The 17,635-nt window shown below is 45.9% G+C and overlaps 1 protein-coding gene across 1 annotated transcript in view; it reads left to right on the forward strand.

Moving 5' to 3' along the window:
• CDCA3 (cell division cycle associated 3) overlaps window positions 1–13,126 on the forward strand; it is a gene marked incomplete in the record, with an annotated part of 365,174 nt that extends 352,048 nt beyond the window's left edge. The window contains 1 exon segment of the mRNA XM_044079607.1: window positions 11,584–13,126. Within this exon segment, the coding sequence (XP_043935542.1) occupies window positions 11,584–11,724 (141 nt within the window).
• Between the last annotated feature and the right edge of the window lie 4,509 nt (window positions 13,127–17,635).

Raw genomic sequence — 17,635 nt, forward strand, 5'->3', positions numbered from 1 at the left:
TACCAATTCAGAGCTCTGTCCTTTGGAGTCTCCACAGCCCCCAAATGCATGTCAGTAGTCGCAGCTCACTTGAGACTGAAGGGATTCGAGATCCTTTCATATCTAGATGACTGGCTCCTAACTGCCCCATCCAAGCATCAACTGCAACATGGCGGGGACTGTTTGCTCCAGGTGTGTGGCACTGTGGGCATTATGATAAATCTTGTCAAATCAAAACTTGCACCAGTTCAGAGTCTGGAATTCATTGGGACAGTTCTGAAAACTAAACATCGACATATATAGCATCTTTGCCTTTCCACCGCCTTACTACTATCTGAAACCAGGTTCAGGCTGTCCTTTCCAATTAATTTCCCCCAGCAAGGTTAGTGCTTCAAGTGAGTCTGTCAGCTGCCATAATACTACCTCTTGCGGGTTCTCCAATGGATTCTAGCTTTTCAGTGGTCCGTTCTGTATCAACACCTGTCTTTAAGTAAAACTCGTCCCGATTTTGCAAGTAACTCATTCACTGGTGGGTACAATCAGCTTATCTTTTTCTGGGAAGACCTTTTGTTCTACAGAACCCAGTAGCCACAGTGACTGCTGATGCTTCTCAGCTGGGGTGGGTGGCATTTCTTGGGAAAAACAGTCCAAGGCATGTGGTCCCCCCAGGAGACCATATTGCATGTCTGTGTCCTAGAGATGAGCAGCCCTGCTAGAGTTGCAGGCATTTCAAGATGCTCTCCATTTGGGGACTATTGAAATTCAGACCAGCACGTCTGGTACATCAACAAGCAAGGATGAACTTTATCTTACCCCCTTTGCAGAGAAGCCACAAGGCTTTGGAAATGGGCAATCTCATCAGATGCTGCTTTCTAATTGCGATGCACATCCCAGGGAAATCCAACATGCTTGCAGCAAACTAAGCAGATCCATTCTGATGCCTCACAAGTGGTCTCTCAATCATTTGGTAGCAGATATGATCTTCAGGCGCTGGGACCAACTCTACTACAACCTATTTACCACTCCTCTTCTTCCCTAGTTCCAAGATTTTTGCAGAAAGCAAGCAAGCTTTAGAGCTCATTGCCCCATCTGGCCTCTGCAAGTATAGTTTCCCCTTTCTACGGTCTCATCTTTATCTTCCTTGGATACTGTAGCCTACTTTAGGAGCTCCTCTATAGTCACCCCAACATTCAGGCCCTTAAGTTAACCTCATGGTTTCTCCACTTCCAGTAATAGGTACAGTCCAGGCTCTCTTCCCCGAGTTCATATCATTTTGCTTCTCAAGGATTCTTCCAAAATATTTTGTAAAAGTAAATGGAAGAGATTCACTATCTGAGCGTCAGATAAGGAAATTGGTCCTTTTTTCTGCACCAATTTCAGCTATTCATTTTCTGACCATTCTTTTCAAAAAATAGGGCTAGTTTCTCTATAATTAAACTTCAGTTGGCAGCAATTTAAAATTTCCACACGGGTTAAATCCTTTTTCTTGGCTTCCTCTAAATTGTGACAAGGTTTTATTAAAGGCATTTTTCTTCTGAGGCCTGTGATAAAGGATCCCTCACCACCTTGGGATCTTACTGTGGTACTTGAAGGATTAGCACAAAATTCTTTTGGACCATCAGACAAATCTAATCTAAAATTTCTATCATCGAAGATGGTTTTCTTGGTAGCTGTAACTTCAGCAAAATGAATTTCTGAACTCTAGGATGTTTCAGCAAAAACACCTTGCATAGTTTTTCACAAAGATAGGGTTTTTGTGCGGACTAATGTTTTCCCTTTTACCTAAGGTAGCTTCTAATCGCATCAACCAATCCATTCGCTTGCCAGTTTTCTTTCCAAATTTTACCAGTAAGGAGCATATATGCTACACCTCCTTGATGTACACAGACAACTATGTGTTTACCTTCATAGAACAAAACAGTTTAGAAAGTCAGATCAGCTTTTTTGTATCTTTCTTTCCAAATCGCCTAGGTCAATCAGTTTCTAAAGTTACCCTAGCTAAATGGATTACAGACTGTATCTTGTGGAGTTGCTCTCAGAAGGGTATGACGTTACCAAAACCTTCACGAGGTCACTCAAGTAGATCCATGGTTGCTACTTCTGCATTTTGGTCAAGAACATCTATTGATGACATTTGTGCAGCAGCTACATGGTTCAACACTTGTACCTTTATTTCACATTACAAATTAGACATCGCATCTAGAATAGGGCCTCCTTTGGTTCGTCAGTACTCTGGAATATCCTTCCTTGAGGGCTACCCAAGGTCAGCATAGGTGTGGACTCTGCCCCATAAGTGAGGAAGAATGAAACAAACGACATTTATAAGTTATGTACTCACCATAACGAGGCATCTGTGTTGTCCATCTTCAGCTCCCATCCCGTCCATTGCCCACCCACCCATCCTTCCTTTGGACAGACATATTGGACTGTTTGGAACCTACAGTTCCACATTTGAGCCCTGTCTTTTTTTTTTTTTTAATCTGGATACATCTGTTTCTCTTTAGCTATTGGGAAATAGAGCAGCAAACTCGATCTGAGGCAGTAGGGATGGAGTAGGGCGTTATGGGTAGAGGAAGGAGCTCCGGAGTTTGATCCGAAGTCTGGTAAATGTATCGGCGTCAGATCGGAGGATCATATCTTAACCCATAAGTGAGGAAGAATGAAAACGGACAACGCAGATGCCTAGCTGTTTTGAATGCTCATGGAGTATCTGTGTTGGATATTACTATAGCAGATTGTGGTAGATTGCTACTTTAGGTACTCTGAATAACACTAATCTGTGATTATACTTTGAAGCAAAGATGTGTTTACACTATTTTGTGGCAGTACATGTACACAATTGTTATTTTAGGTGCCTTTAAATGTGATATCAGGTAATGAAAAAAGAAAATGGGATGGAAGTGTTTCCCAGAAACGTCATCTTCCATTGGTTTATGCTTTAGTGTGGAAAGGGACTGTACCTGACCCTTGCATACCAAAACGGTTTTATTCTGTATTCTAATGCATTACACATGGTTAATGAGGGTTCAGTGCTGTTTGCTTTCTCAAACCATTTAGCTATTCGGGCCGAGTTGGTACAAATGCGAGATATGAAGATTAGCCAGTGCCTGTAAAGCCTTTAATATTTTACTTATGGAAAGCCACCCCCCCCCCCCCCCCCCCCAGAGCATTTGAATTTAAAAGCTCATGCAGTTTTGACAAATGGTGGGTCGTTTTATGCCAGATTATACTGAGATATTGAAAGCGAGTTGCATGTCTTTGGTAAATAATTGTACAATGAAAAATGGCAGGCGTATAACTTTTTTAGCATTATAACATGGGGATGGTGTTATAGTTGGGGAAAACAGGAGCTGTTTGAGTTAAATTAAAAATGGTTTACATCACAAGTAGCTGTAAATTGTGAAAGGAAACAAAGCACATTTCTTGATCACATCTGCGAAACATCAGATGAATGAACATCAAACTACAACAGGTGACCTTGTACTGCTGTTCTGCGTGCAATAAAATGGTGGTAGTGGTTTGTATCAATTTGTTGTACGTCCAAAATCTGAGTAGGGGACTCCTGTTTTGAGAACCTATGGTTGCAAGCATACGTCATGTCGGTGCAGCACCGCAGTGGAATTAGCAATGCCAACGCAAATGGGCTCTCAAGACAGGGAATGGGGTAAGGCATACTCAGATAGACCTAACCCTCTCAAGCAGTGTTTCTCACGGGTTACTTGGAAAAACTAGCTTGAGCTCTCTGGGGGGGGGGGGGGTTGAAGATAGGTAAAGGCTGCCAGCCTAGTCAGATGGAATTCTGTAGATAATTCTGTCATTTGTAAATAGTAATGTAAGCCACAGGCTTGTTCACTTAAATGTGAAAAGACTGCATTGGATATTGAACTGCAAAAATGTAACCGTGCACTCTGCTGTAAGAAATCTTAATCAAGCATTTTATGACCGTCTTTGATGTCAAATTTCGGAGCAGGTATGTCTAGAGGGAGGAATCCTGCCTATTGTTTTAAGACCAGAGTTAATGACTAGAATTTGCATGTATAAATGTCCTTTATTGCTCTGGTTTCTGACCAGCTGTAAAATCTAGATGTGAGAGTGTTCGATCTCGCCGTTTGTTCTTACACCTGGGTTCGGAGCCGATCCTCGGCTCCGTGTCGGCCGCTTGGCAAAGCTCTGCATCGAGAAGAAGCTCGAGACCAACCTAACTCCCACAATCCCCCTCTGCCATTACCTCAGATCTAGTTTGCCGCTGCAACGTTCGCATCATTTTGATGAGCTCGGACCACCTCAAAGCTAAGATTGATTATTTCTTATACTTTTTTCATTGTTTTTTGTATACAATCTCTAAAGATTGACTGTGTGTGTGAGTAGTGTATCGAGGGTTTTTCGGTTCCGTATATAAATTTTATATACTTTCGGTTATTCCCTCGGGGCCTACCCCACCCTAACTTTTTTGGAGTTGACTACTGGATGTGACTTTATAACAGGATTTGACTAAATATTACTGGCTTTGGCTTTCTTTACTGGATTAGACATTACTACTGGCTTTTCACTGTTTTTCTGGATTGGAATTTGTAAACATGTCAGAAAAGGCTAAATCAGGCTTCAAATGGTGCCAATGTGGACAGAAGATGTCTGTCACAGACAACCATAGTTCCTGCGTCTACTGTCTTGGCCCTCTCCATCTGCAAGAAGACTGCTCCATCTGTCATTCTTTCAGTGGAAGGGTCATGACGGATAGGTGCAGGAAACTTATGGATAGGGGCCTTTTGAAGCCTGCATTCCAAGAGGCTCTGGATGCATCAGACCAGGCATCTAAATCCTCGAAGGAATCGAAGACGTCGGAGCCAAAGTCATCGGCTCCGAGCTCTTCATTCAAAGTTCGATCACCGGTTCCACAGACTTCGGGGCCGAGTGTTGAACTGTTGTCAGTTACAGAGCCTAGAGTCTTGGAACCGGTGACGGAGCTTCCTCCTCCTGCACTTTTGAGGTCGGCTCCGTCTTCGATTCCTTCGCGTTCTTCCAGGCCCCTCTCCGACACCGATGTAGACCGCGTGGTGCAGAAATTGATGGAGAATACAGCCTTGTCCAAACTTATCTCTGTCTCCTCCCAGTTGGTGTCGAGACTTGAAAGCCTTCCCTTATCTCCACCAGTTCCTCCTCCGAGGCCTATCCAGTCTTCGGAGCCGGGAGAGGCTGACCTGTTGATTGTGGAGCCCTCGGTACCGGAACCGTCTTTTTCTCTGTCGGTACCGTTCACCTCGACTCAGTCGGATCCAGTACCGGAGTCTCGGAGCCGAAGATCCATCCTTGGGTCCGGGACTGAGAGTCGGACCGATGTTTCGGTTCCGACACTCCCTCTCGGGGCATCGGCTCGGATAGACTCTGCTCCGTCCTCGGGATCGATGCCTTCGGTGCCTGTCTCGGGAATTCCTCCGACTTCTTCGGAACCGGGGGATGCCTCGACTCGGGACCCGGGGGCCTTCGAACTCCTGAGGAAGGTGTTGTCTGTTCAGACAACCACTTCAGCAGAAACAGCTTCTCCTTCCCATAAAGGGCCGTTATCCTCCTCTGCACCCACGACTACATCTAAGCGTCGAGCACCAGTGTCTCAGCCACCCCTAGAGGGTGCCCCCTCTTCCTCGGAGGCTTCTTCGGATGCCCCCCCCCCCCCCCGAGGAAGTTCCGAGGAAAAGATTGTGTAAGAGGAGACACTTAGATTCTCCACAAGAATCATTGACATCGGACACTGACTTAGATGAGTCAGAAGGGTCCCCAAAGTCACCCTCAGAGGATGTCTCCTTTTCTGACATCCTGGAGATCCTAAAGCAGAGAGGTGATTGGCAATCCCTCCCCCCTTCTGAGGATGAGTCAGTCTTGCTGAAGGCATTCGGTGCTCGCCCTTCCTCCTCCTGGGTCACTCCGCCCTTCGATGAATTGATGGAATTGATTGCTCGGAGGGCGTGGGGGACACCTGACACGGTGGAGCCAGTTCCTAGAAAGCCTAACAAATATATTACTGCCCCCCAAGATAAGGCTGATCTGACAAAGGGAGTGCCAGTGGACGCTATGGTGGTGGCAGCTGCCACGAAAAAGGAGATGTCTGAATCTTCCTCATCTGTCCATCCACCTAACAGGGATTCTAGGACTATGGACATATATGGGAAGCGCATTTTTAGTTCAGCGGCTTTTTCTATGCGATCCCTGAACTATCTGACCCATTTCACACGGCTACAGAGGGATCTAATCAAAGAGTTGGGAGATACCCTCCAGGGTACTACAGATGCTGCTGTCTCAGAGAAAGTTACAGCACATCTCAATACCCTTACATCTATTGTAAACTCGTCAATGAGGCTGATCTCATACGCAGCTGAAGGATCGAGTATGGCAGCGGCTTCAGCGATTGCTCTTCGTAGGCAATCCTGGATGCGTTTATGTTCATTTGCGGAAGCCTTCAAGTCTTCCTTTACTAACGCCCCATTTGATGGTGCCACTCTCTTTGGCCCCAAAGTAAAGGAGACCCTTACCCGGTGTGAGCAAGAGGGAAAGACTCTGTCTGCTGTCGGAGTCCGTTTTTCCACCCCATCCAGACCGTACACCAAAGGGCAACGTGGTGGAAAAATGTGGTTTCGAAAACCCCAGGGTTCTTTCCCAGGCGCACAGGGTGATACCCCCTCCAGAGGCAGAGGAGGGGGCAGAGGTGGAAGACGTCGCCCTGGCGGCAGAGGGTCCGCAAAACCAAGGTGACAGGGATACACTCCCCGGGAAACCTTTCCAGCACTCCTGAGAGGAGACCCGACTGTCCTGCTCTGGAGGCAGTCGGGGGTCGCTTAGCTTTATACCCTCAGGCCTGGCAAAATCTTACATCAGACAATTGGGTAAAAAGCGTTGTTACCAGAGGCTACAAAATTCCCTTCCTATTACCCCCATTTCCACAGAAAAGACTCCCAGATGTGCCGCCCCATCTGCGAGGTCCTGCAGCTACAGAAATTTCAAAGCTGCTAGAAAAAAAGAGTCATCCAACCAGTCCCAGCGGACCAAAGAGGATTCGGAACTTACTCAAGGTTCTTTTTAGTTCCAAAAAAGACAGGGGACTGGAGGCCAATTCTGGACCTAAGCAAACTCAATACCTTTATCAAGAAAGAAAAGTTCCGGATGGTCACGCTTCAATCGATCCTTCCATTCTTACAGAAGGACGACTGGATGTGCTCAATAGATCTGAAGGACGCTTACTACCACATCAAAATGGCCAGGGCGTCCAGGGATCACTTGCGCTTCCGGCTGGGAGCCAGTCACTTTCAGTTTCGGGCCCTGCCCTTTGGTCTGACCTCAGCCCCCAGGGTTTTCACCAAATGTATGGCAGTGGTAGCGTCTCACTTGAGGCGCCTGGGATTCCAGGTGTTTCCGTATCTGGATGACTGGCTCCTTTCTGCCACCACCGAGCGTCGACTGATTCAGGCCAGGGATTACACACTGCAACTTTGTCTTCATCTCGGAATTTCCGTAAATTTCGAAAAATCTTTACTACAGCCATCGCAGCATATCTCATTCATAGGAGCAGAATTGGATACGCGTTGCCTAATTCTACGGCTTCCTCCAGAAAGGATAGCCTCACTGCAAAACCATATATCTCTTCTTCTATCATCCAGAAAATCCCCAGCGAAACTGGTTCTGAAGGTCTTGGGTCTCATGGCAGCTTCTCTCATTGCGATACCCTTGGGAAGACTGCACATGAGGGTTCTTCAATGGCTACTGTTTGCACAATGGTCGTTCCAACAGTTACCCCTGACTCACGAAATTCATATCACAAACATATGCAAATCACACCTGGCTTGGTGGCTCCGGACTTGCAATCTCTCCAACGGAAGACCATTTGTGCTGCCCACTCCTACAGCAACGGTGACCACGGACGCTTCCCTGATAGGGTGGGGGGGCATCTTTCAGGGACAGACAGTCCAAGGCGAATGGACCAATTTGGAATGCAATCTGCACATCAATGTTCTAGAGTTGAGGGCAGTGTTTCTAGCGTTGCAACACTTTGCTCCCCTTCTTCCTCTAGGGACAATTGCAGTCCAGACGGACAACATGTCTGTAGTCTGGTACATAAACAAGCAAGGGGGAACCAAGTCTTATCAACTATGCAGAGAGGCCATGAGAATCTGGCAATGGGCGGAGTCCACGGGTCGCTTTCTGATAGCAACGAACATCCCGGGGTTATCCAACGTCATAGTGGACAGGTTGAGCAGAGCCATCCTGTTACTTCACGAGTGGTCCCTCAGTCAGTTGCGAAGGAAATTTTTCGCAAGTGGGGCCAGCCTTCCTGCGATCTGTTTGCGTCTCCAATGAACGCCAAATGCAGAAGCTATTTTGCCCTATTACCCCCTCCAGGGGAAGTCCCAAGGGACGCTCTGGTTCACGATTGGCCCCCGGGTCTCCTGTATGCTTTTCCTCCTGTTCCCCTGATTTCAAAATTTCTACAGAAAGCCAGCAACCTGCAAAGGACTATTATCCTCATTGCCCCATTCTGGCCTCGTCAAATATGGTTTCCCTTTCTTCTAGCACACCAAATGCGGGAACCCTGGATCCTGGACCCAGAGCCGGATCTACTGACCCACTCATCAGGGGCTCTCCACCCGTCGCTTCTCTCCCTCAGACTAGCAGCTTGGCTGCTCCGCTTCCCTTCTTAGCCAGGTCTGATCTTCTAACTCCTGCAGTTCAAAATATTCTGGTGGCTTCTCATAAAGCATCCACTACAAGGATTTACACCAGTAAATGGAAGCGTTTTGTGCACTGGGCAACTACACAAAAATTGGATCCCTTAATAGCTCCTCTGAATAAGGTCTTGGAGTTTTTAACCAAATTGTTCCACCAAGGGGCTTCTCCTGCCACTTAGAGTGCAATTAGCTGCCATATCAAACTTTCATGTGGGAGAAAGTGGGGCTCCTATTATGGCTCACAGACTTTGTAAGGCCTTTCTAAAAGGATCGTTCCATATTAGACCACCAGTTAGAACTCCTACTTCACCTTGGAACTTGAACCTTCTTTTGTCACAGCTGATGCTACCACCTTTCGAACCAGCCTCTTCCTGTCCTTTGAAGTTTTTGTCATGGAAGACCCTTTTTCTGGTGGCTCTCACATCGGCCAGGCGGGTATCGGAGCTTCAAGCTCTTTCAGTTAAACATCCCTATTTAATTTTTCACCCTGACAGAGTATCTCTTCGCACTAATCCATCCTTTCTTCCCAAAGTTTGCTCCGTTAATAATATTAATCAGTCCATTGAACTACCCACCTTTTTCAAGAACCACTCCAATAAGTTGGAATATATGTTGCACAAGTTAGATGTTCATAGACAACTAAGATTTTACTTGGAAAGAACAAAGGATCTCAGAAAAACAGACAAGCTCTTTGTAGCCTTCTCAGACAGCAAGAAAGGTATGGCAGTTACAAAACGAACCCTGTCCAAATGGCTTTCTGATTGTATTATTTTTGTTTATACTGCCTCTGAGCAAACGTTACCTGTCAAGCCCAAAGGGCACTCTACAAGATCAGTATCTACATCCCTGGCTCATGCAGCTCGCCTACCGTTAGACACTATTTGTGCGGCTGCCACTTGGTCTAAACCACATACCTTCATTTCTCATTACAAAGTAGACAGGATTTCTAGGGACAGTGCAACCTTTGGTTCCACTGTGCTCAGGAACGTTCTTCCCTGAGTTCCTCAGGAACATGGAGCTAGGGACGCTACCCAGGTGTAAGAACAAACTGCGAGATCGAACACTCTCACATATAGAAGTTATGTCCTTACCATAACGTTCCGTGTGGCGTGTTCATCTCGCCTTTGTTCTTACATTCCCACCCTCAGGAAGAACGTCCAGTTTAGGTGCCTGGTTTGTTTCTCCTGCTTCTGCCTTGAGCAGTTGTTATGCTATGTAAATAGGTTAATTCTTGTTTGGCATGAATGTGTTATGCTCTCTTCTGTTCTCTACTGGTTTGCTTGCAAACTAGATCTGAGGTAATGGCAGAGGGGGATTGTGGGAGTTAGGTTGGTCTCTAGCTTCTTCTCGATGCAGAGCTTTGCCAAGCGGCCGACACAGAGCCGAGGATCGGCTCCGAACCCAGGTGTAAGAACAAAGGCGAGATGAACACTCCACATGGAACGTTATGGTAAGGACATAACTTCTATTTTGTTACCCTGGGAACACCAGAGAAGTGTGAAGAATGTCATGTGAAGCGGCTCCATGTTATCAATTTAGAGAGAGTATCAGAGAGCTCAGAGCATTTTGTGTTGAGAACATCCACCACCACCAGCACTGCCTGTTTCTTTATGTACGTTTATTTTAGAACTGTTTTCTCTTAGAAAGACAGTGTTTTTCTATGATGTTAGAACTTTCCCACGGTGGCATTTTAAGTATTTCTCTGTGTTCTCTGAGCTCTTGACTACCACTGTGTAGTAAGACATATTGTCTTGTATTTTTATTTATTATTAAATATTTTTAAACCTTTCTACTGTGGCTGTTTTGTGTAGAGATAATTTAAGCTCTAGGAGTACATTGCATGTATATAGTGATGCTGTACCAAGTCACTCCAAATAAGTCTTGACTGTTAGGTCACACTTACCATTTGGATAATAATATTGCACAGTAATAATTGTACACCCTTGTAAGGGCCTTTGAGTAGCTGATAAATATTAGTGGGTAGTGGCAGCTGTACTACCTTTTAGACTGGGCAAAAAAGGGGCACAGCTGGAGAACCTGTGCCAGCCTTCTCCAGGAGTGTCTGTGTGGTTGTATATACCTCTTATCTGTGTGTGTGTGTGTGTGTGTGTGTGTGTGTGTGTGTGTGTGTGTGTGTGTGTCAGCTACCTGGGCAGGGACACGAAGCACTATAGCTGTGCCAGTGGGGGGAGTCTTATTTGGGGACCTGGAGAGAAAGGGAGAAACCAGCCCCAGACTGTGATCTCTGTGGGCTCTTAAGGGAAATTGTACTTTACTGTATTTATATTTATTATCCTTCCCCTATATGGACGCCACTCACTGTTAGTGGTGAAGGTTGAGGTTCCTTGATTGCTGGGCCAGGGCACGGGCGTCACAGTGAGTACTTGGCAATAAGGTCCTTGTTGTTGGAAAAGGGTATGAAATAGGGCTGGCCAATGACTTTTCTGTTTGGTTATGAACTTTATAATTCCAACATGGATGTTGCTGATGCAGTTTTTCTTTTTCACAATTTACTTCTGTTGCTGACTTCGTTCATTTACTGTTTTTTAATGATTATACAAAAGAAAGTATGTGTTACTGATGCTATAGGACACACTACTGAATTTAGGGCTGAAAGTAAGTCAAGAAAGTAAAGGTTGTGGGGGGACATTTCACCTGGAAGGTGTTTTTCTGAGCAACAAGAAAAAATTCAGAAGTGAGGTTAAGTGGAATCAATATTTTATAGACAAGAAGTGAATGGATATTCAGAAACTAAGGCTTTTCCAGTTTTGTAAGTGTTTTTGTAGGAAATCTAGGTTACGTAGGTGTCTTAGAGACCTGTTTGACAGTTTTTCTTTTATGAAGTTCTAGAGTAGTTCTTTGTGCACTTACTGTCTCTTTTCCTGTTTTCTAGATGAAGAAGTCCTTCAGCTTGGTTGAATATTCCAATGAGCAACAGGATGGAGGTCCAAGTCGGAGTCTTCTGAAGCCAGCCAGATACAAGGAGAGCATAACTGACAAAGAGAATGATCACTACACTATCGTGGAGAACTGAAACAAGAGCTTTTTAGCAGAGGAGGTTTACCCCAACAACAGGGAGGGGCATATTTCTGGAAATCATGAATAATTTGCTGCTTTAACTCCATGTACAAGTGGTGCCTTCTTTCACATATTTCAAAGCCCTGTCATATTGGTTTCAATTCTTCCCGTCTTGTACAACCTTGTGACTTGCTGTCAGTGCAACATCACTTTTGTGAAAATTGCCTAGCCAACTGACATGGTTACACTTTAATACAGAGCTGTTTTACAGCCACTAAAAACGGAGTATTCCTAAGTACAGGAGGCACTTCCTGGTATGAAGAGGCAATAATATGCAGCCATGCTGCTGCTGGGATGGTTGAAGAAAAGGGCAGTTGATCTTTGATTACAACACTATTGGTATTAACTTGTTTTGCCACTGCTTTCATTGTGCTAAGATGGGATATTTTGTGACGCTTTATCGAAGACTGTGGTTCACTATCCAAAATGTGAGTTATTCTGCCTAAGCTTTTCTGTTTCAGATTTCTGTTCACAGAAAATGTGAGAATCCTAATATACAATCTGTCATTTTCGGTTTGACTTTCTTTGGAAAATGTATTCAAGCATGGCTTTAGTTCTTCAGCACTGGTTATTGCCATTTAAGAAGACCCTCCCCCAGATTGTGTTGTAAAATAGGTGATTTGCCCTCCCAATGTACTCTGCCACACATTGTCAGATTGGTAACTCACTCTTCAGTGAAGAATGCTCTTGTGGCTTCAGGTATAGAGCAGATGTGTTTTTTTCTTTTTACCTTGTTCCACAGGCCTTTTTGGCATGCAACCTTTTGCCTCCAGGAGAAAGTTAAGTATTTGCTGTGGTGCTGGTAAATATTTTCTTCCAAAGTATATGTGTGTGTTCTGTATTGCATATCTTATTTAGAGTTCCAGGTGATTTCAGTATGGAACTCCATTACTATCATTTCATTTAGAGGATGGGTCTGTCAGTAAATGGATGATGGCCTGGTTTCTGCCCTCCACGTATCGGCTTTTCTGTTACACAGGCCAATAGATGAGTCGAGTTGACACCAAAGACCATTCTCCCTCATCTCAATTGGACTGGCAAAGTTAAATTACGTTTTTCTTTGATATAGTCTGTGCTTTGGCTTTGCATTTACCAGTCAGTGTTACAGAAGATGAAGAGTGGATCTCCCTTTGTGCTGCTTTTGGCACACAATGAATTTGGACTCCTTTTCTGATGTGCTGTTTTCTTTGTTATTTTTGTTTCTCTCCTTTCTGCTTGTTTCTCTCCTTTCTGCTTCTGTTTTTATGTAATGTTTTGTTTAATTTTATATTGCTGTACATATTTTATTTTCTTTAGACTTGTGCTCTTTAATGTCTAATATCAAATAAATTAATTCTTTAATAAAAGTGTTAAATGTCTGCTGTGGTGCACATTTCTTGGGTGGCATATGCTGAAAGTTAAAGATCCCTCTAGTTTGCACACATTCACCAGCTGACAAAACGTGGAAAGATTTCTTTGATGGCGCTTGAGTGTAGCGGCACAGGATTGTGTTAAAGGCAGAATCTGGTGTTATTTATGTCATTATTCATCACCATAGGGTCTAGGATCTGATATCTGATCCGAGCCGACAACAGGACTGATCTAAGGCTCTAGTTCCTCCCTCTTCCATAACCCCCTGCTGCCCTCTAACCCCCAGATCTCGTTTACCATTATTCCGTGTAGATACAATTCCTCTGCTCTGGCTGTAGGCAAGTGTTTAATCTCTAATTTTTGGGTTTAGTTAGTCTAGTGGGTTTAACTTAAGTTTGTTCTTCATATAATAGTTCCTCCCTTCCCTTAGTTTAGTTATTTAGTGAATTTGCTAGTTGTAGTTTTGGTGCCCTTTTTTCCCTTGGCTGTTAGGGCTTTGGCAGTTAGTTTTTTTGGTAGTTGTGTGTATGTGTTTAGTTTCTTTTATGGCTGATAAGCCCTCAGGTTTTAAAAAGTGCTCCTTGTGCGGTCAGATGATGTCCAATTCCGACTCGCATGAGGAGTGCTTGTATTGTTTGGGCACTCGCACCCGGAGGCTGAATGCGGCATTTATGCCGCTTTTAACCCCAGGACATTGGCGGAGTGCTGTAATAAGCTCCTTTTAAGAGGTCTAGCTCAGGAGGGAGCCTTTGTTTCCCCATTCAAAGACTTCTGTGAATCCAAAGAGGAAGACCATCTAAGAAACCATGGCTGTTAGATTCTAAGTCCCTAGATTCAACCCCAGCCTGGAGCATCTCAGATTCAAGGTCTTCAGATCTGAGAGATGCAGAGTTGTCTTCCATATCCAGGGCTTCTTTGGATCAGATGCTCTCCAATCCAGCCAGGCTCAGGCCAGCATTGGGATCCAACAGGATCATCGGATCCAATTATAGTTCTTAAGGTGCTAGCTTCTTCTACCTCCAGACAGGTAGTTCAGTTGGTTCCGAGGCCTCTTGAGTCTAACCCCGTAACACTGCCTCAAGTTGTTCGGGTCTCCTACTAAGTCTATTCACTCCTCCTCTTCCTCTAGGTCTTCCAGGAGCCTGTTATCGTGTCCATGTCGGAGGGTGAGGAACTTCCTCAAGTCCAAATTAGAGTTTGGGCTCCTGGCTTCCCCTGCCCATCCAGCCAGGGGTGCTTCGCCCCTCCCAGTTAGTCATTCTCCTCTTCCAACCTCTGTGACCTTGAAATCTTGGGACCTGGACACTTGCGGTGAGATCCCAGCAAGGCAGGCTATATCCCCCTTTTCTTGACCATGTCAGGGTCCCTGGCTTGCTCTGTCACTCCTCCCTTGGACCAGAGTTAGGATCAGACACTTTTTTTTTTTTTTTTTTTTTTGACTGGTCCCTTCGCCTCGGCCTTCGATAGCTCCAAACCGGTATCATCCAGGGGTCGTAGTGCTGTTTTGGGCCTTGTTACTCCTCTTCAGGGGACTTCCCCCTCTGAGATTGGGAATGAGACCCCTTCCAGCCCCTTGGCTTTGAGTGGTAGAGAGGACCTTCAACAGGGCAGAAGTGTCATCTAATGCTCCTCTAGGTCCATCCCTGACCTTCTCTGCTTTGGCTGATGAGGCCTCCCATCCTGTCCAGGCTTAGCCCTCCCGTTTGAGACATTAGGGGGTTTCCTCACCTCGAGGAGTACCTGCTTCTTCCAAGTCCTCCTCTGAGCCCCCCACGGAGGAGGTACATTGCAAGAGCGGAGGCACTTGGACTCCCACTCTGAGTCCCTCAAAGAGGACACAGACCTATGTGAAGGAGATGGGTTCCCCAGATCTTCACCCAGCGATGTCTCCTTTGGGGACATCCTTGAAATCTTGAAACAGAAGGGCAGATGGTCTCCTCAGCCCTCGTCTTCGGAGAAGTCTGTTTCTGAAGGCTTTTTGGACAGGTCCGTCTACACTCCCAAACAGAGCAGACGTATTTCTCAGCCCTCCTGCTGACTATCCTTTCTAGAGCAAAAAAGTTCCAGTTGATACCATTGTGGTAGTTGCTGCCACCAAGAAGGAGCTGGCAGAGCAGAGCTCCACTGTTTATCCCCCGAACAGGGAGTCCCCCGGGTGATGGGCCATATTGCGAAGCATGTGTACACCTCAGCTACCTTTGGATTGAGGGCAGTTAGTTATTTGGCACACTTTACCTGCTTCCAAAGGGAATTGGTCCAATAACTTTCTACTTCCATTAAGAGTTATTGCCAGCAGAGGACTTAAAAAGATGTCTCCCAAGCTCTCTACTCTGACGTCCCTTGCGAACTTCTCAATTAGGCTAATTTTCAATCCTGCAGAAGCTACCTCTCAAGCAGCAGGTACTGGCATCGCTATGAAGAGTCATGCTTGATTACGTTCATGTGGGTTTGTAGAACTCTTCAAAGCGTCCTTTACCAAAGCTCCCTTTGATAGTACACTTTTTGGACCTTCTGTGAAGGACACTTTGACCTGCAACGAGCAGGAAGGGAAGACTTTGTCTACAGTCAGGATCAAGCTTTCTATTCCTCAGAGGCCCTTCTCTAAGACCCAGCAAGAAGCTAGGAAAATGTGGCTCTGGAAGACAGTCTCCCTTCCAGGACACTTTTGATGAAGAGGTTTCAATGGCAGATGCCACCCTAAAGGCAGGCGGGGGGATTCTGCAAAATCAGGGCTCCAAGGAGCCCTTCTCTGAGCCCTGTCAGCGCTCCTGAGGCGTTGCCCGACTGCTCTGCCCTGGTAGCAGTTGGGGGTCTCGTCTCCCTGCACCCACTAGCCTGGACAAATATTTCCTATTACTGGGTGTTGAACATAGTTTCCAGGGGCTATTTCATTCAGTTTGTGGAACCCCCTCCCATGAGAACTTACCACCCCGACGTTCCACCCAGTCAGAGGGAGTTGGCCTTCAAAAAAGTTCAACAAGTTTTTCAAAAAGAGCCATCCAAGAGGGCCCAGCAGGACAGAGAGGATCCGGTACTTTATTCTCACTTCTTTTTAGTGCCAAAAAAAAGTTGAGAGACCTGTGTCCAATTTTGGACCTGAGTGAGCTGAATCTTTCAGTCAAAATGTCCACGTTCCAGATGGTCACTGCTCAGTCCATTCTGCCTCTCTTACACATGGATGATTGGATGTGCTCAGTAGATCTCCAGGAGATCTAATATTACATCAGGATAGACAGGTGTTCCAGGAGACATCTTTGCTCCCAGCTAGGAGCCAACCATTACCATTTCAGAGTCCTGCCCTTTGGTCCTGGCACCTTTGAGACATCTATTGTTACAAGTAAGCCATAATGTTCTTCCCCTCTTCCATCATTTGAGGATCATGGTCAACCTTTCAAAATCCAATCTGGTCCCCACACAACAGTTGGTGTTCATAGGAGTACTGTTAGACTCGGTCTCAGAGATTGCAGCATTACCTCTACGCAGGGTTCAGGTGATCCCGGAACAGGTCACGCAAATCTTACACCTGTCGCTTCCCTTGGTTCAGTTGATTCTTTGAGCGGTTGGATCCATGGCCTCAGTCATTCATTTCGTTACCCTGGCAAGGTACCTCATGCTGGTCTTAAAGTGGACCTTTGCACTTCAATGGTAGTCTCTGTCTCGACTCCATGCCCATAAAGCTGATGGCTGTGTGCATACAACACCTTCTTTGGTGGTGTCAGTCTCAAGATTTCATTCTAGGAAGGCCTTCTTCACTCCCTCCGCCCAAGGCCACTGTGACCACAGATGCTTCTCTGTTCGGAGGGGCATTTCCAGTGAAAGACTGTCCATGGCACGTGGTCCCCCTTAGAGACCAAGTTGCACATAAATGTCCTAAAGATGAGACCAGGTCTTTTATCATTGCAGGCTTTTCAGGAATGCCTCCCTCTGGGGACGATTGTAATTCAGACAGACAACATGCCTATGGTTTGGAATGAACAAACTGGGGGGAACACTATCTTGCCCATTGTGCAGAGAGGCCATGAGAGTGTAGGAATGGGCAATGTCCTTGGGGTGCTTCCTTCTTGCAGTGCGTATACCTGGGTCTCCAACGTGTTGGCCAACAAACTCAGTGGTTCTGTCTTGAGTCCTCACGAGTGGTCCCCCAATCCCACAGTGGTGAAGCAGATTTTTGACCGTTGGGGTTAACCTTGCAGCTACCTCTTAGCCCCCCCAGCCAACCACAAATACACCTGGTACTTCGCCCTGATCCCTCCTCTGGAGGAGCACTGAGGGGATGCTCTGGTCCACGACTGGCCTTCGGGTCTCCTGTACGCCTATCCTCCTGTTCCTCTAATTACCAAGGTTCTGCAGAAAGCGCAACACCTGAGGACATCTCCTATCCTCATTGCTCCTTTCTGGCCCTGTCAACTGGTTTCCCTTCATCAGCTGTCATCTGAAGTATCTGCCCTGGGTACTGGATCTTTGACAGGATCTGATCTCCCATCCTTTTTAGGCTTCCCCTCCCAAATCTTTGGACC

This window comes from Protopterus annectens, chromosome 8.part0 (genome assembly GCF_019279795.1).
Source record: "Protopterus annectens isolate FY-2018-M chromosome 8.part0, PAN1.0, whole genome shotgun sequence".
Taxonomy (NCBI): Eukaryota; Metazoa; Chordata; order Ceratodontiformes; family Protopteridae; genus Protopterus; species Protopterus annectens.